At 33.3% G+C, this 27,203-nt stretch overlaps 1 protein-coding gene across 1 annotated transcript in view; it reads left to right on the top strand.

Moving 5' to 3' along the window:
• Positions 1 to 27,203, top strand: part of Lrba (LPS responsive beige-like anchor protein) — a 703,692-nt gene that overhangs the window by 228,513 nt on the left and 447,976 nt on the right. Inside the window, 1 exon segment of the mRNA XM_047565822.1 lies at positions 20,630 to 20,694. Coding sequence (XP_047421778.1) covers positions 20,630 to 20,694 — 65 coding nt within the window.

Below are 27,203 nucleotides of genomic sequence, written 5' to 3'. Positions count from 1 at the left end.
CTGAACAGTGTTTCTTGACTTGCCTCTTTCCCACAGTTCTATGCTTCATTGTGGTATCATGCAATACACTCACTAATCCATCTCATTGTAATTTCATTATGTACTTTAATTGCCCATGGGTTTTTTTTTTTTTTTATCTCCCATTTAGACTGTAAATTTTTTGAAGGCAAGCACTTTTCATTTTCGATTCCATTTCCAATGTTCCATCTCCAATATTGCTCACACATGTTTATATAATTGTACAATTAATAAATGAATGGCATCATGAGTCGTAAATCATCATATGTTGGACTTTGACTTTTTGATCTTTTTTTCCATTTTTTTATTGGTGCATTATAGTTGTACATAATAGTGGGATTTGTTATACATAATAGTGGGATTTGTTATTACATATTTGTACGTGCACACAGTATAACAGTACAAGTTGGCTAGTATCATCTTTTGGTCTTTTTCATTATGAAATATTCCATTACTTTTTGAACTTAATTACTTTTTATATTAAGTCCCCATTTTTATTAGGTCGATTATTTTGTCATTACTAAATCTAGTTGTGTTCATTTATAAATAGGGTCTTTGTTTTTTACATTTTCCTTTGACTTAGTTAGACTCACCTCTTTTTAAAACATCGACTAGATCGAGGCCTAATTTATATGCAAGAAATATGTGCACATTTTTAAAAGTGTACAGTTCAATGAATTTTGACATATTCATAACTATGAACAGCCATTTTAATCCAGGAAGTTTCTCTGTGCCCCTTTGCAATCAATCCCTGCCTGGGTCACCTCAATTGCCTCTGGTTTGATTTCTATTACTGTGGATTAGTTTCACTTACTGTAAAACTTCATATAAATGAAGATTTCTTTCTTTCAGCTGGGTCCTTAGATAGTCACAGAGTGGGAGTACACTTCAAATTTTTACACTAGAACTCTCATCCAATTTAAGAAAATGATATGGTCTTTGAAAATAAATCATTGGGGGACTGGGGTTGTAGCTCAGTGGTAGAGTGCTTGTCTAGCATGTGTGAGGCACTGGGTTCGATCCTCAGCATCACATAAAATTAAATAAATAAAAGATATTGTATCCATCTACAACTTAAAAAAAAAAGAAATCAATGAGACAGTAAAACAAAGGATTATTTTTTGCTACCTACAAAATCGGAATTTTGACTATAAGTTGCATAGTGGAAGTAGAATGTTTTTCCCTATGAAGAAATTCTATTCATGAGGCTTTTGTACAGCATTGTGGTGGGACCATTAGCTGTATTTTAAATAATTGTCCATTTTTACTGTAAGTCAGACTCAGTTCAAATGCTTTCTCTAGTAAGGAGCTTTGTGTGACTCTCCTTGTCCTGACTTGAGGCACCCTCTTACGCCTGCTGTGGTAGTATGTATTCACTCATTTAGCAAACCTATGTCATGGTTTTAAGTCTAGCCCCTACCCTTAAGGAAACTACTATTACTTGCAAGAGACAAGTAATTAGTAGGAAAGACTGTAAATAAGATTTTATAAGGATTGAAAAATGAAACACCTGGGCAGGGGAACTGTGTTAGGGATGGAGCACAAAACTAGTTATCAATCCTTATTTGATAGTTTGTTTTTCTTCATTTGCAGATATTTTTTAGAGTTCATCCCAACAAACTCACACATGCATTGATTCAATTTCAGTTCAGGATCCCCACTTACCCTTCCTCTTTCCCCTTCTGTCCTCCCTCCCCTCTCTCATATTCCTTCCTTTACTGTACTGAACTTCTTTGGCTTGTCAATTTATTTATATTTGATTGGTTCTTTCTACCTGTGCATAAAGGTGAAGTTCCCTGTGGTATATTTATATATGTATATAACATGATTTTTTAAGAATTCATTCTTCATTGCCTCCTTTTACTCCTCCCTCCACTGTTTCTCAATCTCCTTCTTCTACATTACCGATCTTCCCTTTATCTTAATGTTATCCTTCTCTCCCTCTTTCCTTTATTTTATGAGTTAATCATTTTAGTCTACTAAAATGACTTTAGTCAGTTTTTTCTGGGTTCTCTCTCTTTTTGTATAATTTCATCAGGGTCAACATTTCCTCTACTCTGTCCAGTGTCTATAACTTTCCTTTGTTTGAATTCTGGTAGCAATGTGCCTTCTTGATAAATTTTCACACTCTGACTTTTCCAATACAGTTATTTCCAGAGTGTGTACGATGTGATGATAATGTATGTTCTGTGAAGAAAGCATACAGTATTAAATAAGGTTGGAAAATATTAGTTTAAATATATTTCAATTAGATTTCTTTACTGTAGAGCCTCTCAAGACCACTAGTAAATACATATATGTGTGTATATGTATTGTGTATGTATATAACTATAAAATAATGCTTATTGTTGAATCTGTAATGATGATAGTGTTACATATTTAATCACAGAATCCTTTTTATTAGCATACTGCCTGTGGTTATTTTTTGTGGAACATAATTTATGAAAAACTACCTTTGTGTCAGAGGAGGAACAGTGTGGACAGGAAGTGTCTATTTTTAGATTTCTGCATTTATGTTACTCTGCTTCTTCAATTGTAGTGAATAAGGAAAAACATTAGCTATATTAGATATGCAAAATTATAGCTTTTACTCAATAAAACACTGTTTTTTTTTTTTTTTTAGCAGTACTGGGGATTGAACCCAGGGCCTTATGCTTGCGAGGCCAGTACTCTACCAACTGATCTATATCCCCAGTCCCCTGATTATTTTTTTATTCAGAAGAAATGATCTCATTCACTTGTTTCCCCCTCCTTTTTAAGTAATTTGGACATATTTCTCAATTTATGCATTATTTCTATAGGGAGAGGATTTTAAAACTGATCATAAGAAAAACTTAAATTCAGATTTAACCAGGAGCGTGCTTTGTTTTACCACATTAATGTAGAACTAATGTCAAGTTTAAAGATGAATTTAAATGTTTTATTACCAGTTGATCACATAATTATTTCCTTTATTTGCTGAATGAATCATTTTTCACCAATATTATAATTCACCTTCTGTGATAATGTTTAAGAATTGGCATAAAGTCTAGAAACCAGGGTCAAAATGTATTTTGCATTAATGAGAAATGACATATACTCTTTTATCTCCAATTATAGAAATTGAACTCTTCTGTATATTTCAAAAGTACAAGAGTTCCAAAGATGATATAGAAATCTGGTTGTTGCCCTGAAAAAGTGCCTGAATACAATAAATTTTCAGTAAATATTTGTTAAATAAGTGAAAATATTAGCCATAGACATTTTTTTCTTGTAGATAGACACAATACCTCTATTTTATTTATTTACTTTTATGTGGTGCTGAGAATTGAACCCAGTGCCTCACATGTGCTAGGCAACTGAGCTACAACTGAGCTACAACTGCAGCCCGGCCATAGACTCTCTATAGTCACATAGCTAAACAGTTTTTTTTGACATATAGTAGCTGATACTCTTGACATACATTTATCTATCCAAACATGAATTAAGATTGCTTATAATCAAGACCTAGATATAATAACAATTTGAAGTCATTATTAAAATTTTAATAGTATTAAAGAATTAAAAGTCAAGAAATTACCTGAATGCCTAAGTATTCAAACTGAAATTTGTGGTAATTTTATGTTTAAGAAAGTATAGCTTGTGTTTTTTCAGTCAGCTGTAACTAAAAGATCTGACCAGAACAATTTTAGGGGAAGAAAAGTTTATTAGAGGGCTCATAGTTTCAGAGGTTTTAGCCCATAGAAGGCCGGCTCCTTTCCTTGGGGCTTGAGGTGAGGCAGAACATCTTGAGGGAAGAGTGTAGTAGCAGAGAGAGGTCTCCACTTGACAGATAGAAATATATACCCCCTATAAAAAAAAAAATCAATTCAAAAGTATACATACCCCAAAGCCCTGTCCCCAATTCCCACCTCCTCCAGCCACACCCTAGCACTTTAGTTACCACTCAGTTAATCCCTATCAGGGAGTTAATTCACTGATTGAGCTAAGACTCTCACAACCCAATCATTTCTCCTCTGAGCTTTTTTGCACTGTCTCATACCTGAGCTTTTGGGGGACACCTCACATCCAAGCCATAACATGTGTACAGATAGTTCCCAAATATAATAAATAAAAGTGATCTCTCTTGGTGAGCCCAAACCCTGAGAAATGAGTGGAGGGTAGAATATTGGTTGTTCAAATTCAGCCAGGTGTATTTGGAACCATCATGATGTTAGTGATTCTTCAGATTATTTGAGAAAATCAATCTTTAACATACTCAGATTTATTTTATTTTCATCAGAACATGTTATCAGAATCTGTGTTTATATTACATAATAAAACATACTCATTCAGTATGTGTTTGCTTTCATGTACACTGGGATGAAAATAATTCTAGACCCCTTTAATTCTTATTTATCTTTATGTTTGTGGTTTTGGTGTCCCCAACATTGGGTTCACAGAGCTAAGTGCCAAGATAAGAGTTTAATTTATAGACCTGAAAGTGGTTTTAGCCCTTCTCATACTATGTGGGAATATTTGTTTCTTTCCATTAGACTCTAAACTTCTTGATGGATGGAAACCATTTCTTCTTGTCCCTTTTGTCTGTTGTGCTTATCAGTGGCAACTACATAATAAACATTTTATAGATGTATTTACCTTGTTTAGGTAAAGATTCCTTCTTTAATCTTATTCTTGAGTTTTAGATTCATTGAAAAGTATTTACTTTAGGTAAGAGAAGACGCCTATTTGATAATTTTATTATTCCTATTCAATTCTACCTTATCTGAAAGATAAATTAGCCCTTGTATAGGTTTCAGACTCTTAGTTCTGAATTCTTTTTCTGTAATTCTTATGTGCTTCAAAGGAAGCATGATAAATTCTAAATTCCCTTCACTTGATCATTCTTGGGTCTTATTAAAAGAGTCACAGCTAATGATCTCTTGAAGAAATCAATTTTGTTCCTTAGATTTTGGTCTTTCTGGAGAGCTACTTTTATCACCTGATAGCCACTGTATTGGCTTAAGCCCTGCATTCATTTCAGGCATCACAGCTTCTGGAAACAAAGACTGTGACAATGCCTGTTCTCTGGTTCTTAAAGTGATGTGTTTGCCTAAATATGTTAATATACCATCTTGTCTGTCAGGGCATCAGAAAAGAAACTAATCCATGTTTAAGTAGAATGATCTCACCATAATCATTCAACACACTCAAAGGTTTGGATGGCAGCAAATTTGCAAAGTGTACTAAATGTTGAAACATATACTTAGATATGCTGTAAATAAATTATTCAATTTCCTTTGTAACCAACCTTTTATTACAAGGTAAATAGGACTTTAGGGGACAATAGGTTTCTTTAAGACCAATTTATATGTAGCATGGATTAATATAACCAACCAGGATTAATATAATTCTTATATTTCAACATTAAATGTTATTCTTTACTTTTTTGATGCGTTTATACTTCTTCCTTAGAATCTACTTATAGAAAATTAGTGAATATAAATTTATCACACCTGAGATTTGCTATCGTAAGTACCTATGACCTTTTAGTTGTAGATGGGATTAAAATCAGTAGGGCAGAGTCTAATATTTAGATAAAAAATAAATATAGGCTTCTAGTATAATTTCTTGGTTTTGTCATGGAGCTATTGTGAGAGCTTTATCCTCATAATGCACAAACGCAGGGAGAATCAGTATTCGATGTTGAAGTGCTCAAAGTTAATTTAATTTTGTGTGCAATAGAAACAATTGACCTTATAAGAAGGCACTAGAGACCTTTGCAGCATGGATAGGAAGTTGTGGGATTTGGAGGGAGTAGATGAAGATTCAGACTCTATAATTTGGTCATGAAAAATCTTAGAAGCACTAACAATTTTGAAGTATTTAAAATTAGCTTAATAACTATATAATATTATGGCAAAATATTTGTTTTTTTAAGTTCATTCAAATTTGTATAACTTTCTATTATAAATATATGTTCTATTATAAATATATATTTATATTATAAATATATGTTCATATTATATTATATCATATTATAAATTAATATAATATTATATCATATTATAAATTAATATAAATTAATATATTATAAATACTGTTTGTCTTTAAACAACAGCAGTAATATGCTAAAATTCAAAATAAATCAATTAAGTACCATTTTTAAAATAAAATATTTAGGTTGATAAATTAACAAACTTTAAATGCTCTTTATTTGAATTTAAATGTAGACCTTTCCATAATATTTATTTAAAGTGCTTGTTCCTGTCAAAGAAAAACATAATTTCACTTTAGATGCAGGCTTCACTCTGAATTACAGGAGTCCCGTTGATTCATCAGCACACTAGGATTTAGAAAACACAAGCATTTAAGGTAAATTTTGTGGAACTGGCAGTACACCCTGTGGCTTGGCAGTCTAGTCAGAAGGATGATAACATGCTGACTATATTACTACATCTTTGAACATTATTCTCAAGGGTGGTAAATGTAAAACATAGTAATATCAACTGGCACTTAATTCTGCAAGTTCCCTGCTGATTGGGGTATTCAGTGAAATGGAACTCTTCCTGACAGGAAGTCAGTCTATGAGTATGGAGACATCTGAAAATAAAGTGTGTTTTAATTTGGCACCCTACCGGTTTACAACTAGTCTTTTAAATTTGGGATTAAGAAGAGAGTTAGAAAAAGGGAGGAATGCACAAATGGGAATACCCTGAGCATAACTTTTTTTTGTTGTTGTTCTTTTTGTGGTTTTGTTTTGTTTTAATGTAATTCCGAATACAGGTCAGTGTCTTTGTTTCTCAGCCGTTACTGCTTGGGTTTGCGTAGTCCTTTTTATTACTTCAAATCAATCTACTGAAGTTATGGTGTTACAGAAAGGCTAGGTTGAAAGTGTAAAGCTTAAGATTGCTTTTCTTTAATGCCAGATTCTCTGATAACTTTTTTGAAGGTTCAGCTATAGTCTGATGTTATATATTTTTCAAAAATTGTGTATAACATGATGGATTTTAGTCCGAGTCGTCAGAGTTCTTATTAGCCATTTTAGCTCCTTGGGATACAAGTTTAAATCTTGCTATTTTTTAAAAAAATGTTTGTACCCTGGCTTAGTTCGCTTTGAGCTAAAAGTGTTAGTACTGTAGTATGTTGACACATATAGTTAGAACAGAATAAAAATTTTGGAAGGAACAATACTTTATTAGTAATTATCCAAGTATTTCAACTATTTTATCTTTTTTCTTTAGTCTGTTTTTAGTCAAACCACCAGTTTATTGTATGAAAGTTAGAAGTATGCACTAAGTTTTAATAAAGTCTGAAGTTTGAACTTTGATCTTGGTCTGAATGAAGTAATAATCGAACCTAAAGCTAGTTATTTGCCTTTCCAGGAGTAAATTCCTCAGCCTCTTGAAGTGAACCATTTGAGGTAACAGTTGTTTCTATTACAAGTGACAAAAGGAGGAAGGAAAATGACTAGGACCGTTTTTTTTTTTTTTTTTTTTTTTGAGGGGGGGTGTCCTGCTGGAGATTGAACCCAGGGCCTTGTGCTTGTGAGACTGGCGCTCTACCAACTGAGCCATATCCCCAGCCCTGGGGCCGGTTTTTAAGAAAAGATGAGGCCAGAAAATGCTGTGATGATAGATACTGAATTTAATAAATGTTTTCCTTCTGCAGCTTATGAATTGTGTAACTTTGGGTTTATTTACTTGTTTCACTTGCTTAAGCCTTAGTTTCTTATTGAGTGAAATGGGTGTATTAAGACCTTGTTAAGTAGTACATGTGAAACTGTGTAAACTGTTCCAAGAACAAAGTAGGTTACAAATTACAATTGTTAGATGCTGAATCTCAATTTTAAAGAGCATACAGAATCTTTTCTATTTAACATTTTCAGTGCCTCTTATTTTCTTTTTTATGAAATTTGACTTTTCTCACAAATTTAGTTTAACACTATTTTTTTAGTCTCTCTGATTATTTTTCTATTTTTGCAGTTATGTCCCAGTCTATTCTGTTTTTATCTTGAATCATAAAATATTTAAGTTAGAAGAGATATCAGAGATTGACAGTTTTTACCTTTATTTTCCATGTAAGTAAGGTTGGTAATGTTCACATTTTCCAAAGGCCCCCCAAAATGATTACATGGTTTTCTGTTCTAGCCACAATGACACCTCTTTCTAGGAACCAAATATAGTATACATGGATACAGAGAACTTTGATGTCATCTTAGGGGTTACTACTCTAATGATTTTTAAAGGTATCTTTGTAAACTTTAGTACTTTTCCTTTATGCCACATTTCTTTTAACAGAGCTACTGTCTTACCCATAGTTGAGAAAATTTTTATAGTTAATTTAATTCACTGATTTTCAAATTTTTTTTTTCCTGATCAAATATATCATTAAAAATTGCTCAACATGGTGATTCTCAACCTGAGTCCTATCCGATGGAGGAAGGACAAAAAGAGATCATTTGTAAAAGTCCTCTGTAAAATTCAGATTCTGGTGAAGAGAGTAGAGCTTAAATATTCTCACCACAAAAATAAAAATTCATGAGGTGATGGATATGTTAATTATTTGATTTAATCATTTACAATGTACACATGTCAAAAAAAACATTATACATGTAAATATGTGTGATTTCTATTTGTTATAACTCTGACCGTCATCTTTCAGATTTCGTAACCTTTCAGATTTCACATGTTCAGAATAGGAATGCTCAGCTTATATCAGTGTTTCAGTTATGGGCTAGGCCAAAAACATCATAAGTTTATCCATAATATGGTTTAACTTTGCTATCATAGTAGTTGTCAGCTACTGTTTCTTTATAAGTATTGATAAATATTTGAAAAGAGTTACAGAATCATTCTGGATTCAAAGATCTTACTCTTTTTTACCAGGTGAGTTATTAAGCATCGGATTGGCCATAAGTTATGGTTCTTGACAAATATAAGAAATTACTATAGCAGGTAATATATGTCTTGGATATGTTTAAAATCAGAGTCCAAAGTTTTATAGTGGATATAGTATGAAGTTTGGAAAAATTTAATTGTGAAGATATATCATCATTTCATAACTTAAATATTAAAAAACCCTAATTTGCTCCTAATGAATACTGACCAAATGTGATGTTATTTCAGTTATTTAATTTTTATTGAAGTTAACTTCAACTTTGAGCACTGAAATTAAAATCTCATTTTATATTAATCTTAACAATTTTTAAAATGATACATAGTATCAGTTTACAGTGGTCATTGTTCAGAGTGGAAGACCTCCAAATGGTTAAACAAGAGGAAAGTTTTCTGCTTTTAGTTAAAAACTGCTGTTTTCTATATGGCTTATTTACCATGTGTTTAATTCTTAATGTTGTGTGCCGTGGGACTGGGTATGCAAAAGTCAGCAGAAAGAGTTCTGGTTTTTACATCTAGAGCTATTACTTGCTGTACAATAATAAAGGCACTATTTTATTGGGTTACTTGTAATTAACTTCAGCACTACACATTCATATAAATCATCGGTAATCTGTTTTCTTTAGATTTTTATTTTCTTTAAACTGGTTTAATGTACTTGCTTTCTGTTGTCTTTTTACATATGGATTGAGGTTGTAATTGCTTTTTGGAATTAGGCTGTCAGAAACAAACATATATGAGGATTCAGGAATGATTGAGGCAGGCTAATGAATTTTATATAGCATTTTATAAAGATTTGTTACTGGAGTACATATTCAGGAGTAATATTGTTTTGCTGTGAAACTTAATAAATAAGGATTTTATTCTCTCAAAAAGTATCTAGACATTCAAACAGTTAAAATGGCAACAATTTTAATTCAAATATATTTGTATGTTTTGTTTTCAAAATTCTGACAATGATATGCATTTTCTTTGAACTCCTATTTATCAAAGTATTGATATTCCTATAATTTTAAACATTTGAATCTTGATAAGTTTTCATCTTTTCATGTTAACTGATACTTTATTTATGTTCCTAATTTTTTGTGATTATTAATTTAAAACAATAAAAATAAAATGTAGGCAGAGACTTGTGAATAAAAGTAAAATTTCAAAAGAAATATATCTCTATATGTATGTCTGACTAGATTTAAGATAATAGTCTTTATTATTGCAAACTAAATATTAGAAAACCAAAATTTGACTCTTAAAATTACTTGATTTGAAAATATTTTTATAGCAGTCTATGGAAAGAATTTAGAGGTATGAGATAATTTCATTCTCATGATATTGTAATCTTGACTTGATCACTCACATAAAATGAATGTTAATTGTGTTATGGTAGGAGATAGGAGGCATGAGGAATACTGAGCACACATGTCATGAAACCAATGTTTTAAAAAAGTCAGTTGTTAAATACTTTTTATTACAACTGTGTACATTACATTGTTAAAAAATGTTTTAAAAATAATTAGCTGCTTTATATAGTTTTAATGGAAGTCTTTCATGTTTCTCCTCCAGCAGTCTCTAATGAACACTCCTTGTAATTTCAGTGCAGGCTTTGAGATTCCCTAAAGACTTGACTTCAGACCTCAAAGGGCAGCAGTTGCCATATGTCTGGAGGACTGGAGTTGCCAAACAGACTGACCATGTACTAATAGGACACGTTTATATAGCTCTTGAATGTGGAGCCCTGATACAGTCTTAATGATGATCATCTGTTGAGAGCTTGTAGCTGGAAAGGGTTAGAGCAACTTTTGTCACCTTTATGGAAATCAAGCTTTCTGTAATGACTCAGGAAAGATACTGACTAAATTGATGCAAGTTTGGAAGTTATTAGAAGGATCATTATTGGTTGAGTATGTTTTTACTAAAAAAGTTTAAAAACAGATTTCTAGAGTCCAGTATATTAATGTTTTATATGCTTAAATACAGCAATGAGGAGATTTTTTAATGGATTATTTTGAAATTATTAGATGTTATTTTAATATTTTGGGATTTAACAATCTTTATATCCTGTATTTTTTATCTCCCATGGAGTTACTTTGTCAATATTCAATTCCTTCTGCACAGTCACATTGAAAAATATTTAAGTAGCCATTATAAAATTGAGCCATATTCACAGAATTTTTTTCTTTTCTATTATTTTTATCTTTATACATATATAGTTTTCATTTACTGACTGCATGTTATTTGTACAAAAGAGATGTACACTTTAGTTGTTTATGTTGATGAAAGTAATTGAAATCAGAACTTTTCAAAGGGCAATAATCTCTTTTACTATTTCATTGAGTACTTTGGTTATCATCTGAAGAGATCTTTCCTTTATAATTCTGCTATATTCTTTACTGGTATGTGGTTACTCAAGTTTATGTCAATATATTGTTGAGAGAATGCTGACACAAAATACAAACACTATTGAAAAGTTATTCATAGTCACTTTGAGCACTGAAGATTACTGTTTCTTGACTATGAACAGTTTCACCTAGTTTTGACCTTTGTGCTATGCATAATGTGTTTCTCCTACATAACTACATGTGCATAACTACATTCCCTTCCTCATTTGATTCCTTCTCTGTGGCCTCCTTTGACTTTTAATAGTGGTTTTTTTTTTAGGTAATTAGAGCTACATCCATCCAATTTTATTTATTTGACAAAGGCATTGATGACTATAACATCTTAAAAATTGGTATGGATATGTAAGCAAAGAAACCAAGCCCTAAGCAGACTCATTTACTTGTGTCTGGAGTCCTAGCTATTGGGAGGCTGAGGTAGGAGAATCTCTCGATCCCAGAAGTTTGAGGCCAACCTGGACAACATAGGAAGACCCTATCTTAAAAACAAAGAGCAAACAAAAAAGGCTTCAAGCCTTTAAAAAGTAAACAAAATAGTTTGATATGAGTCTAGATGTTTGTTTACTTAAATTTTTCTTCATTTCTTTAATACAAATTATGTTTGGTTTCTAAGAGCAACACTTATTTAAAAAGGAGAATATTTTACTGTCAATAGAAATATAATTGATTTGATTGTAGGTCAAAACATTGACTTGAGAAAAAGAATAAATATTTAATAATTAGTTTTGAAACATTTCTGTTTCCATAGTATTTGTGAAGCTTGAATGTTTATTATTCAGAGGTTCTTCAGAATGATATTGGCAAAAATACCTATTGTACACTTGGAAAAATGTTATTTCTTGTAGCCTTATCCTTTATCCTTATCCCTGGGAAGCAGTCAGGTGGCACCTCCCACCTTCTTGAGGCCCTGGGATGCAGCTATGCAGCTGACTTGGAGTTTTCCAGGAGTCGAGGCCTAAGAAGGCATTGGCATGGCTCGCAGACACTGCCAGGTCCCCTTCTACCCCATTATTGGTGTGCTGTACTGGGCTTATTTGGTCCAATAGAGCCTCTCTGGTTCCAAATAACTTTGAGAAACTGAGGGGCACCCTAACCTTTGTGGTTGTGCCAGCCTGTTCTTACCTGCCTGAAATTGCCAAAGTATCCCCATCATGACACAAGACATAGAAATTCACGATTGCTGGGCGCCCACAGCTGTGAGTGCCACATCTAGAGCTGCTGGCAAACTTACAGCACTTCAGACAGCTGCATCCTAGCTGGTGGAGCACTTTTACAAACCCCTGAAACCTAGGCCACTGAAACACCTGCAGGTGTGTCTGACATTATTTAAAATTGAAGAAGCTATATGGAGATTACACTAATGCACCCACCTGGGACTAACACCTACCCAAGTGACCCCCTATGCCACATCATCAGCAGAATATCTGGTACTAAAGAAGTCACCCTATAGAGGCACCTGAATCAAGTGGTATACAAGTGTGAATGTAGGGACACAAGAACCATAAAAAAGCAAAATAATCTGACACTTCCAGAGTAACCTTGAGTTCTTGAGCAACAGAACTCAAAAAGAAATTGTTGAATTACCAGAAAAAAAAATTAAAAATGATGATTTTTAAGAAACTTAACAAGGTCCAAGAGAATACAGATAGATAGTTTGGAAGAAATTAGGAAAAGCTGATATGAGTAAGATTCAGCAAATAGATAGAGATGGTAAAAATGAAACAAATCTATCTTGGAGCGAAACAACTCACTAAATGAAATAATACCGTAGAGATCCTTGGTATTTGTCATAGGGATTCAAGGGTCATTATGACAAAATGTTAATACTACTCGAAGTGATTTGTAGATTACATTCTTCACAAAAATCTGAAAAAAAAAAAAAAAAGAGAGGATAAGGAACCTAAAATGACCCCAAATAGCCAACTGAATCTTGAGTGAAGAGAACAAAGCAGGGGGATAAACAATACTTGACCTTAAAATGTACTACTAATACGCAGACCACTGGAGCAGAATAGAGAACCTAGAGATAAATCCACATATGTAAGGCAAATGAATTTTTAACAGAGGCAGAAAAGTTAGTCTTCACTAAATGGTGTTAGGAAAACTGGATATTCAGTGGCAGAATGGAAGTAGGCCCCTGTCACTGGGTATAAAAAACAACTCTAAATGTAATACCTGAAATTATGAAACACGGGAAACAGTTGAACTGTATAGGCAATGATATTTTGGATAAGTCTTTAAACCCAGGCAACAAAAGGAAAAAAATAGACAAATGTGATCTTTCAAACCAGGAATCTTCAGCATAGCAAAGGAAACAACAGAATGAAGACACTCTGTAAAATAAGAGAAAATATTTTCCAACTGTTCATCTGATAAGGGGATTGATATCCAGAATATATAATGAATTCAAAACTCATTAGCAACAACAAAAACCCAAACCCCCAAATTATCATGATTAAAAGATATGCAGATGATCTCAATAGATATTTCTCAAAAGATATATAAATGCCTAAAAATGTACATGAAAAATGCTTAGCATCATTAACCATCAGAGACATGTAAATAAAAAGAATTAACATGTAGTTTAGAGATAATCTTTTCCACCAGAATAAAACAACACTGCATTTCGTGTTAATGTTAATGGCTTGACAAACAAAAATAAAGTGACCATAGAATGGATTCTGTATAGTGAATCTTGTCAATTAGTGGCCTGATTTTTATCTGCGTTAGAGCATGCCAATGTTTGGGAGTTAATTTTAAAGTTCAGGTAATTTTATGTGGTACCATCAAGACACCAAATTATGTTTTAGGAAATTATTTAATTTGCAGAAAATGGTGAAGTTATTAATCTCTAAAGAAGTTAGGATTCTATTAAGATAATTTAAGTGAATAATTGTATACAGTATATTTATTGGTATTTTTCTCTGTGTTCATTTGTGGGAGGTAGGGAGGAATGTACTTAATGTTATCAATGAGTTTTTTTTTTTTTTTCCTAACAAAAAAGACTTTTTACCACTAAAAGCACATATTAGAAGTTTGGTAGAACTCTGTTTAGTAGGTTTCACAATATGTAGTATCTTTGTTGTATCACTTAAGTGTATTAGTAAGCTAAGAGTGTATTTTAGTAAAAATTGACATGTCAACAATTATGGCTTTAGGAAGTGATAATCAATTAAATACAGCTTAGAAACAGGTATGAAATTATTGACTGTTGATTTTTGAGTCCTTCCTTTCCAAAGTGCTGAAATGTGTTTTGAAATTACTTAGTTGCATTAGTGGTTGGAGTTGAGGCTTTTAACGTGTTTTTTATCAGTACCTCTGGGGAAAGGATAACCAAGACCTTTAAATGTACTCTGAATTTTGTATCAGTATATAATTGTAAATACTGTGATGAAATATTGAAATGATCATGAAAGATGATGACCATTAAGCTTTTCTTTCAACTATTAAAACTCACTAAAGGTTATATTGAGCTGTGGTTTATGAAATTGTTTAGACTAACGCCTTCTTTGATAATTGTTTCTGAAGCAGAGAAAAATGCTTTAGGAGAGCATGATTAATGAATATTCTTTTCAGTTTTGGAAACTCCTACAGATTCCTGTAGAGAATGTATTATTATGGAGAAAATTTGTTGGCTTTTAACAACATCTGGATTAACAAACAAATTGAAAGTTTTATTCTAATGGAATTTGAATTATTTTTATATGCACTATTAATTCTTATCAACATGCAGTTGTATATTTAATACTTGGCATTTTATTGAATATTAATAGTTAATAATTAGAAGTGGATTATAGAGAAAAGCACAGTGGTATCTTTGATGATTATATTATTTTTGTAATTGTAGAAAAGATATAAGTAATATTTATGTTTTTGCTTTATTCCTCATCAAATTGTTTTCTAGTTTAAAGTTGTAAACTATTTTTTTAAAAAATATTTTGTTTTAGTTGTAGGTGGACATAATACCTTTATTTTTATGTGGTGCCTCATGTATGCTAGGCGAGCACTCTATCCCCGAGCCACAACCCCAGCCCTGTAAACTATTTTTTATTCTACACCAATATATAATACTTCCTGACATTTAACAAATAAGGGTTTATAGATGTGCCCATCCTTGAGGAAACAAGAATGGAAGGAGTCACAAATTTTAATTTCTGAGCTTTATAGAAAAAAAAATTTTCTTTATATAGTTTTGTGTGTCTTCATGTCTAATTTGTTTTTAATTTAAAAGAAAAAATTGTATTTTGTGTTATTTTTCAAATCAAGTGTACGTCATAAGTGTTTTGTGTGGTTACATTTGAATAGTTATACAATACTAATTTTAACAAGTTTTTCATCTTACTTTAGCACTGACATTTAAAATCTCTGTTGAATTTAAATGGCATACTTCATGATTTTGTATGTAAGTAGAAGCTTGCATACCTAATGAAATGAAATAAAAATGGTGTTTGCTTGTTTAAAATGTGTGTCTTTCGGCTGGTGTTTATCCATATGCAGAAATTCGTTTGCATTATATAATAAAAATTCCTTCCTAGTATAGTTTTAGATCATAAAAATAGATTTGAGAAAAATTGTACTAATAAATACTTTTAAAATTAAATTTTTATGTATATTTTACTTTTTAGAGTGACTTTAGGTTCACAGCACAATTGAAAAGACATATACAAGTTTCTCATATATCCCCTACACATGCTTAGCCTTGTCCATTGTCAGTATTCCCCACAAGATGGGCGTGTTTGTTACATCTGCTGAACCTACATTGACACACTTGTTATTACCCCAGATTCATAGCTTTTACATTAAAGGTTCACTCTCAGTATTGTGCATTCTCTGGGTTCGGGCAAATGTAATGACACATATTCACCATTACATTATATGATGAGTAATTTTCACTGCTTAATGATCCTTGCTTTTTTTCCTGATTGATTCCTTTTTTCCCTCCTCCTACAAATGTTGATCTTTTTTTTACTTTCTCCATAGTTTTTCCCTTTTCATAATATTGTAACAGTTGCAATCATAGGATGTAGCCTTTCAAATGGGTTTCCTGTCCTTATTAGTATATATTATGTTTCTTTCATACTTCTAAGGGCTTTATTGCTCATTCTTTTTAATACTGAATAATATTCCATTATCTGGACCAGAGTTGCTTCTGAAGGATGTCTTGGTTTGTTTTCAGGGTTTGGGTTTTATGAATAAAGTTGTTATACATTTCTATGTGAGGTTTTAAGTGAATATGTTTTCAACTCCTTTGGGTTAATACCAAGGATCACAATTGCTGAATGATAGAACACAGCTAAAGTGTCAATTTGCATTTCTACCAGCAGTGAATGAGGTTTCCTATAGTTCCATATATTTTCATTTGTTGATGTCAGTCTTCTGGAATTTGGCCATTCTAACGAAAGTGTCCTAATATATCATTGTTGCTTGAATTTGCTTTCCTCTAATGACATAACCTGTAGATAATCTTCATTTGCTTATTTACTGTAACTATTGTTTTGCAAGGTGCCTGTTAAGGTCTTTTGGCCCATTGCTTAATGGGGTTGTTTTCTTTTCTTTGATTTTTAAGAGTTCTTTGTACATTTTTAGATAATAGTGCTTTATCAGATATGTATTCTGCAAATATTTTATTCCAGTCTGTGACTTGCCTTTTCATTCTCTTGGCATTATATTTTGTAAAGAGGAAATATTTGATTATTAGAAGTAAATTCTTAACTTCACTGATAAGATTCCCCCCCCCCATTGGAATATGCTTTTGGTGTTGTATCTAAAAATCATTGACAAACCAAGGTCATTTTAGACTTTCCTCAATTAACTCCTGAGGATTTTATAGTTTTACATTTTACATTAAGGTCTGTGATTCATTTTGAGTTAATTTTTGTGAATGATGTTTATCTAAATTCATTTTTTGCATGTGAATGTTTTGTTTTTCCACCACCATTTGTTGAAAAAAACTGTCCTTTTTCTATTGTATTGCTTTTGCTCCTTTGTCAAAGATTAGTTGATCATTTATGTGAGACTGTTTCTGGGCCCTGTAATGTGTTCCATTGATCTGTTATCTATTCTTTTGATAATACCAAACTTTCTTGATTACTATAGCTTTGTAGTAAGTTTTAAAAAAATTTTTTAGTTGTAGATGACCACAATACCTTTGTTTTATATATTTATTTTTATGGGGTGCTGAGGATTGAGCCTAGTGTCTCACACATGCTAGGCAAGTACTCTACCACTGAGCTGGGATTTAGATTGGAATTGCATGGAATCTATAGATCAATTTGGGGGCTGGGGAGATAGCTCAGCTAGTAGAGTGCTTGCCTCGCAAACACAAGGCCCTGAGTTCGATCCCCAGTACTGCAAAAAAAAAAAAAAAATTTTTTTTTGGGAACAACTGATATCTTGATAATATTGAATCCTTCAATCCATGAATATGAAATGTCACTATTTTTTTAGTTCTACTTTGGTTTCATGAGCATTTTGTATTTTTTTATGTTGATCCTGTACATATTTTATTTACTATTTATCTTGTATTTATGTGATGCTCATGTAGGTAATATTGTTTTTACTTCAAATTCCAGTTGTATCCTGTAACCTTGATTTTATCACATGGTAGCTCCAGCAGTGTTTTGGTCAGTTATTTTGGATTTTCCATATTGACAATCATGTCTTCTGTAGAGAAAATAGCACACCCTCTTCCATCCTAATACTTGTAATTTTCTTGTCTTATCTCATTATCCACAATTCCTACAATCATGTAGAAAAGCAGTGGTGAGAGGGAGCTTCCTTGTCTTGTTTCTGGTAGTAAGTGGATTGTTTAAAAAGGACAATGTCTAATGCAATAATTTGTCATTTGCTGGATTAGTTCCTCTGTTTGTTCTTACGTTTTTTTTTTCTAGTAAGGGAAGTAATTTTCATCATGTTTTTCTTTCATTTCCATTTTGAAATTTTTTTTCCCACCTTAAACTATGTGATCTGAATGAAAACTCAGTTTCAGGTCTTGTCTTTCCATTCTCTGGTGTTACATCAGATTTCCAAGTGACTTTCCAACAAAAGTCCATGTTGGATAAGAAAGCTGAGAAGTGAGCGAATGCTTCTGTTCTATGGCTGTGGCATTTCTGGAGGTATCATGGCCCATATGATAACTTTCTGTCTACCTACAAAGGTCACAGTTGATTCTTTTCATCCCTTTAAACTCTAAGCCACTGCTGTAAACCTCTAGAGTCTCCTCACTCTTCCTAGGGCATGATACCTGTGAGGTTGTTTTTGGTCCATCTGCCATTAGATTTTGTCTTTATTCTACTGTTCCTGTGCATTACTAGATACGGACAAGTCTTTGAAGCTTGATATGCTACTGTGCTGTGCCTGGGAAGTGAAGTGTGAGCTGCTCTGCACCAAGATCAACACACATGTGCAGTTTGTTTATTTTCATCTCCCTCCTGCTACCTTTTGGAGAAGAGAGGAGGGTGTGGCAGTGCTGCTTTCTCAGGGATATTCTCTCTCATGGAATTTGACTACATTTCTTTGAACTACCTGTTTGTTAATTTCATTTTGATGGAAAGAAAGGGACTTTAAATCAATTTTAAATTTCTATTTTATGTTTAATTTGGTTCATCTTAGTGAAAGAAATTTAGAATCTGTGTTTTGTAGTTCCAGTGTGGCAACTATGGATTTTGAGAGAGAATGTATTGTAGACTTATGTTAGTACATGATAGAATAACAAAGTATTGCACCTGGAAGAAAAAATTGTAAGGGAATGTGTAACGTGGAAATGTGGCAAGATCTATCTCAGGCATTTCCTGTTACGTCAGAATGAGAATCAAAACACAGATTTTATGATCTCTGGTCTTTCTTCAGCAATATGTTGCTTAACTTTCCTCTGCTAGATCAGCCAGAGACGACTCTCCATTGTCTGCCTGACTTTGAAGTTAATTTTCGTTTTACTGGACAGATTCATTTTTCATTCTACTTTATATGATCTGTTAGTGTGATCATACCCATACTTTTCATAAAATGGAATCATTCAACAAAATCATGGCATGCAATCATTTTAGTTCTGAGAGCCACACTGCATTTTTCAAAATACAAATGAAGGTAGAGCAAAAGTGGCATAAAAGGAGAAAATGGAAGAGAAAGGCTGTGAAAAAAAAATGAACTCGAAACACAATAATTTGAAATTACATGGAATTTAAAACTCTTAAAAGTTATTATATTCAGGAAACATTAACCCCATTTATAGTGAGGAATTGTTAGTAGCTAAGTCTGATCTCATTTAAGTGTTCTGAGAGAATGAAAAGATAAGTTGAGAGATATTATATAGTTAGAATACAAGGGGCTCTTGGGTACTAAGAAACTTAATGTTAGAGGGTAAGTTTTTCATGGGTCAAATACAGTTATAGACTTATACCATGTATTTATAGGGTAGTGAATTAGTTTTCCAGTCACTGTGGTCGAGCATAATTCACTATTCTTATTTTCCTCAATCATTAATCATCTTTCTGAAAAAGAAACATGTTTCTTAACACTTAATACACAGGGAGACTATGTATATATTTCCAGTTCTTTAAAAGGAGAACTGTATATGAGTTGTGTATATATATACAATCACACACATCCATGGCTATATTTATTGGCACTTCTTGAATCTAGGTCTATTTCAATTCTTGCAGACCTTTCCTTATTGTTATTTTAATGCTTAATGTTTTAAGCAAAGAATTGAAGAATTAATTTGAGCATACTGGCTGATTGATTTGCTGATAGCTTTTAATTGTATGTCTTTTTAGGGAATAAATTCTAATGGATTAATTTTAGTGGGTAAAAATTATAGTTATATACTTTTAACATATATTGCTAATGTATAGGGCAATGAATTATAGTTTCCAGCTCATATGGGGATCTATCACAATTCATTGTTCTTTCTTGTCTTTTTCTCATTCGTCATCTTTTTTTGAAAAATATGTTCAATTTACTAATGTTTTTGAACTGAATTGTCTCTTCATTTTGGTTAATGTGCTTTTTTTTTTTTTTTAAATAAAACAAAAATTCTCTCTTTCTTTGGTCTTTTTTACTGCCTTCTTACCCAACTCCCAACTATTTCAATTTAGTTAGTACATAAAGATACATAACAAACAGGCAAGATAAATGTGGATAGATTTAATTTATGCTGAATAAAGTTACTCTTCACTTAATACTCTTCAGTAGCAATCTGGGTGTGTTCATAGGACCATGTTGGGTAAGCTGCATGCTTTACAGAACTTTTCCTTTAAAAACTAAGGTATAAAATTGATGTGGGTGATATTTTTTCACCATTGTTGTTTTAAAAGAAATAACCTATTGAGTGAAATTTTTCAGCTATTTTTTGCTGTTTTTTAGGAGTGGCAGAATTCTATTCAGAAGAATGCAGGCCTTGCTTTTATTGAACTTGTCAATGAAGGAAGGTAATTTATTTTATATCCATTATATTTTGCTGTAGAATCTTAACTATATTTTTCCCATAGGAACTGATACGTTGGACTTCTCATTTTTTTGCATTCAGTAATGTAGTGAGTCCTGATATATTGATTATTACAAATATGCTGACATTTAGCAATTTTATAATTTTCTTCATGGTTGCATTCTTGTTGATAAGATTCTGATCTTTATTTTTCAGTAAACGTGTGTATTTTGCAAAAGTAAATTGCCGATTCTATTCGCAGATAGAAGGAAAAATCATATTTGTAATTTTTATGAAGTTGTATTATGTTTATAGAGTCCATAATTAGAATACCTGTGATGTGTCGCTTTTATCATAGTCTGACCATAAAGAAAAGTTGAAACAAGTTTTGTTTTGTGTTCCGATGTGATAAGAAAGGGAAGAGGGAATAATTAGGTACCATTTCTATTTAAAGAGCATAAATGGAAGAATTCAAAGAAAGAAATTTTAGTGGTAGGAAAAAGAAGCAAAGAAAGTACAGAGATGAAAAGAGATAAACAGGGGGAAACAAATTTGAGTGGAAGAATTAAAAGATAAAAATAAACTGAGTAAATGATGAGTTAACCACTTTGTGTTTGTTTTTTGGAAGCTGATTAATATTAATGACTTTGGAGACTCAGAGAGGGGATTTATATATATATATATACTTTTATTGTAAACAAATGGGATACACCTTGTTTCTCTGTACATGAAGTAGAGGCATACCTTTTGTGTAATCATACATTTACATAGGGTAATAGTTTTTGACTCATTCTTTTTTTTTCCCTCCCCCCCACCCCTCCTATCCCTCTTTTCCCTCTATACAGTCCCTCTTTCCTCCATTCTTGCCCCCCTCCCACCCTCCATTATGTATCAACATCTGCTTATCAGCGAGATCATTCATCCTTTGGTTTTTTGAGATTGGCTTATCTCACTTAGCATGATATTCTCCAATTTCATCCATTTGCCTGCAAATGCCATAATTTTATTATTCTTCATGGCTGAGTAATATTCCATTGTATATTTATATACCACAGTTTCTTTATCCATTCATCAATTGAAGGACATCAAGGTTGGTTCCACAATCTGGTTATTGTGAATTGAGCAGCTATGAACATTGATAGGCCTATATCTCTGTAGTATGCTGATTTTAAGTCCTTTGGGTATAGGCCAAGGAGTGGGATAGCTGGGTCAAATAGTGGTTCCATTCCAGGTTTTCTAAGGAATCTCCACACTGCTTTCCAGAATGGCTGCACTAATTTGCAGCCCCACCAGCAATGTATGAGTATACCTTTTTCCCCACATCCTCACCAACACCTGTTGTTGCTTGTATTCTTGATAATCGCCATTCTAATTGGGGTGAGATGGAATCTTAGGGTAATTTTGATCTGCATTTCTCTTATTACTAGAGATGTTGAACATTTTGTCATTTATCTGTTGATTGCTTGTAGATCATCTTCTATGAAGTGTTTGTTCATTTCCTTTGCCCATTTGTCAATTGGGTTATTTGTATTCTTGGTGTAGAGTTTTTTGAGTTCTTTATATATTCTGGAAATTAGTGCTTTATCTGAAGTATGAGTGGCAAAGATTTTCTCCCACTCTGTAGGCTCTCTCTTCACATTGCCAATAGTTTCCTTTGCCGAGAGAAAGCTTTTTAGTTTGAATCTATCCCAGTTAATGATTCTTGCTTTTTATTTCTTGTGCTATGGGAGTCCTGTTAAGGAAGTCTAATCCTAAGCCAACCTGTTGAAGATTTGGACCTACTTTTTCTTCTATAAGATGCAGGGTCTCTGTTCTGATTCCAAGGTCATTGATCCATTTTGAGTTGATTTTTGTGCAGGGTGAGAGATAGGGGTTTAGTTTCATTCTGTTGCATATGGATTTCCAGTTTTGCCAGCACCATTTGTTGAAGAGGCTATCTTTTCTCCATTGCATATTTTTGGTACCTTTGTCTAGTATGAGAAACTTGTATTTATTTGGATTTGTGTCCATGTCCTCTTTTCTGTACCATTGATCTACCTGTCTATTTTGGTGCCAATACCGTGCCATTTTTGTTACTATTGCTTTGTAGTAGAGTTGAAGTACTAGTAGTACAATACCCCCTGCTTCACTCTTCCTGCTAAAAATTGCTTTAGCTATTCTGGGTTTCTTATTCTTCCAGATGAATTTTATGATTGCTTGCTCTATTTCTATATGGTACATCATTGGGATTTTAATTGGAATTGCATTGAATCTGTATAGCACTTTTGGTAGTATGGCCATTTTGACAATATTAATTCTGCCTATCCAAGAACATGGGAGATCTTTCCATCTTCTAAGGTTTTCTTTAATTTCTTTCTTTAGTGTTCTATAGTTCTCATTGTAGAGGTCTTTCACCTCTTTTGTGAGATTGATTCCCAAGTATTTTATTTTTTTTGAGGCTATTGTGAGTGGGATAGTTTTCCTAACTTCTCTTTCTGAAGATTCATCACTTATGTATAAAAATGCATTAGATTTATGAGCATTGGTCTTATATTCTGGTACTTTACTGAATTTACTTATGAGTTCTAAAAGTTTTCTGGTGGAATTTCCGGGTTCCTCTAAATATATAATCATGTCATCTGCAAGTAGGGATAGTTTGAGTTCTTCTTTTCGTATTCGTATCCCTTTAATTTCGTTGGTCTGTCTAATTGCTCTGCCTAGAGTTTCAAGAACAATGTTGAATAGAAGTGGTGAAAGAGGGCATCCCTGCCTTGTTCCAGTTTTTGGGGGGAATGCTTTCAGTTTTTCACCATTTAGAATGATATTGGCCATGGGCTTAGCATAGATGGCCTTTACAATGTTACGGAATGTTCCCACTATCCTTATTTTTTCTAGTTTTTTGAGCATGAAGGGATGCTGTACTTTATCAAATGCTTTTTCTGCATCTATTAAAATAGTCATGTGATTCTTGACTTTAAGTCTGTTGATATGGTGAATGACATTTATTGATTTTCTGATGTTGAACCAACCTTGCATCCCTGGGATAAAACCCACTTGATCGTGGTGCACTATCTTCTTAATATATTTTTGTATGCGATTTGCTAACATTTTGTTGAGAATTTTTGCATCAATGTTCATTAAGGATGTTGGTCTGAAATTTTCCTTCCTCGATGTGTCTGTGTCTGGTTTAGGTATCAGGGTTATATTGGCTTCATAGAATCAGTTTGGGAGGGTTCCCTCCTCTTCTATATCATGGAATACTTTGAGAAGCATTGGAATGAGCTCTTCTTTAAAGGTTTTGTAGAACTCAGCTGAGAACCCATCTGGTCCTGGACTTTTCTTTGTTGGTAGGCTTTTGATGACTTCTTCTATTTCATTACTTGAAATTGGTCTATTTAAATTGTGTATGTCCTCCTGGTTCAGTTTAGATAATTCATATGTCTCTAGAAACCTGTTGATGTCGTCGAGATTTTCTATTTTGTTGGAGTATACGTTTTCAAAATAGCTTCTAATTACTTTTTTATTTCAGTCGTGTCTGTTGTGATATTTCCTTGTTCATTCTGAATTTTAGTAATTTGGATTTTCTCTCCTTCTCTTTGTTAGTGTGGCTAAGGGTTTATCAATTTTGTTTATTTTTTCAAAGAACCAACTATTTATTTTGTCAAGTTTTTTGACTGTTTCTTTTGTTTCAATTTCGTTGATTTCAGCTCTGATTTTAACTATTTCCTGTCTTCTACTACTTTTGGTGTTACTCTGTTCTTTTTCTAGGGCTTTGAGCTGTATTGTTAGTTTGTTTATTTGTTGATTTTTTTCTTCTTTTATTAAATGCATTCCATGAAATAAATTTTCCTCTAAGTACTGCTTTCATAGTGTCCCAGAGATTTTATATGATGTTTTTTTGTTCTCATTTACCTCTAAGAATTTTTTTATTTCCCTCCTGATGTCTTCTGTTATCCATTCATCATACAATAGCATATTATTTAATCTCCAGGTGTTGGGGTAGTTTGTATTTTTCACTCTGTCATTTATTTCTAATGTCAATCCATTATGATCTGATAGAATACAAGGTAGTATCTCTATCTTCTCATATTTGCTATCATTAGCTTTGTGGTATACAATGTGGTCTATTTTAGAGAAGGATCCATGTTCTGCTGAGAAGAAAGTCTATTCACTCTTTGTTGGATGATATATTTTATATATGTCTGTTAAGTCTAAATTATTGATTGTGTTATGAAGATCTATGGTTTCTTTGATCAATTTTCATTTGGGAGACCTGTCCAGTGGGGAGAGAGATGTGTTAAAATCGCCTAGTATTGTTGTGCTGTGTTCTATCTGATTTCTGGAATTGAGGAGGATTTGTTTGACGTACATGGATGAACCACTGTTTGGGGCATAGATATTTATGATTGTTATGTCTTGCTTATTTGTGCTTCCCTTAAGCAGTATGAAATGTCCTTCTTTATCCCTTCTGACTAACTGAAGTCCACATTATCTGTTATGAGGATGGATATTCCGGCTTTTTTGCTGAGTCCATGTGCATGGTATGTTTTTTCCCATCCTTTCACCTTTAGTCTGTGGGTATCTCTTTCTATGAGATGAGTCTCTTGCAGGCAACATATTGTTGGATCTTTCTTTTCAATCCAATCTGCCAGCCTATGCCTTTTGATTGATGAGTTCAGGCCATTAACATTCAGGGTTATTATTGAGATATGATTTGTATTCCCAGTCATTTGACTCATTTTTGTTTTTTGACACGACTTGGTTTTTCCTTTATTTGTCTATTCCTTTAGGGTAGTTCCTCCCTTTGCTGATTTACCTCATTGTTTTTCATCTCTTCCTCATGGAATATTTTACTGAGAATATTCTGTAGTGCCGGCTTTCTATTTGTAAATTCTTTTAGCTTTTGTTTATCATGGAAAGATTTAATTTTGTTGTCAAATCTGAAAGTAATTTTTGCTGGGTATAAGATTCTTGGTTGGCATCCATTTTCTTTCAGAACTTGAAAAATGTAGTTCCAGGCCCTTCTAGTTTTTAGGGTCTGGGTTGAAAGATCTGCTGATATCCGTATTGGTTTTCCCTGATTGTAATTTGATTCTTTTCTTGTGCAGCCTTTAAAATTCTGTCTTTATTTTGTATCTTAGGTATTTTCATTATAATATGCCTTGCTGTGGGTCTATTGTAATTTTGTATATTTGGAGTCCTATAAGGCTCTCGTCCTTGATTTTCCATCTCATTCTTCAGATGTGGGAAATTTTCTGATATTATTTCATTGAATAGATTGTTCATTCCTTTGGTTTGTTTCTCTAAGCCTTCCTCAATCCCAATAATTCTTAAACTTGGCCTTTTCATGATATCACAAAATTTCTGTAGATTCTGTTCATGATTTCTTACCATCTTCTCTGTTTGGTCACCTTTGTTTTCAAGATTAAATATTTTGTCTTCAATGTCTGAGGTTCTGTCTTCCAGGTGTTCTATTCTATTGGTTATGTTTTCTATGGAGTTTTTAATTTGGTTTATTTTTTCCTTCATTTCAAGGATTTCGGTCTTTTTTTTTTTTTTTTTTTTTCAGTTTCTCTAACTCTTTATTGAAATGATCTTGTGCTTCCCGCATTTGCTCTTTTTGCTGTTGATTGGTGCAGTCATTCAAAGCCTGCATTTGCTCTTTCATGTCATCGTTTGCTTCTCTGATCATTTTAATTATGTACATTCTGAACTCCCTTTCTGACATTTCTTCTGCCATGCATTCATTGGATTTTATTGATGTAGCATCTAAGTTTGTTTGGGACATTTTCTTCCCTTGTTTTCTCATATTGTTCAGGAATCAGTGGGTCATTAAGATATTGCAGATTTCCTCTATCGACTTATAATGTCCCTGAAGATTGTTAGTATATCCCCTCTTATCCTTCAGTAGCCTGAAGTCTTGGAGGAAGTTGATAATGCGGAGCTCCACGAAGAAGCTGCCTCTCTAGGGGTGGTGACCCTCAGGTGGGGTATATTCCCTGCTAGTGGGCAGAGGTGCCTCCACTTGTTGACTGATGGTCAGTCAAAAGGGTGACCAAACTGTGGGCTGGGGCATGACTGGTCTGGGCCTGTGTCTCTGGTTCTACCACCCTGGTTGGAAAGCCTTGCCCAGCGGGGAAGACTCACCCTGTGGGGATGTTTTGCTGGGCAGCTCTCCTCTGAAAAGTGCCCTTCAGTCCAGAACTATCACCTTGGCTGGGCAGCCCTCCTCTGCAACGTTCCCTGGGGTCTGGACCCACCTCCTGGGCCAGGGAGTCTCACCCTGAGATTGAGAATCTCGATGGACAGCCCTCCTGTGTGATGTTCCCTAGGGCATGGAACTACCACCTGGTCTGGGGTCCTGGCCATGCGAGGGACTCTCTCTCTGAGTGGCCCTCCTCTATGACGTTCCCTGGGGACTGGATCTACTGCCCAGGTCTGAACCCTTGCTGTGTGCCAAAGCCTCCTGCTGGGCGGTCCTCCTCTACAATGCTCCCAGTTGTCTGGATTCACAGCTCCAGCGGGGGAGTCTCA

This window comes from Sciurus carolinensis, chromosome 10 (genome assembly GCF_902686445.1).
Source record: "Sciurus carolinensis chromosome 10, mSciCar1.2, whole genome shotgun sequence".
In the NCBI taxonomy this organism is placed as follows: domain Eukaryota; kingdom Metazoa; phylum Chordata; class Mammalia; order Rodentia; family Sciuridae; genus Sciurus; species Sciurus carolinensis.
The sequence above is the reverse complement of the archived record's forward strand: the minus strand, read 5'-3'. Positions and strand labels throughout refer to the sequence as shown.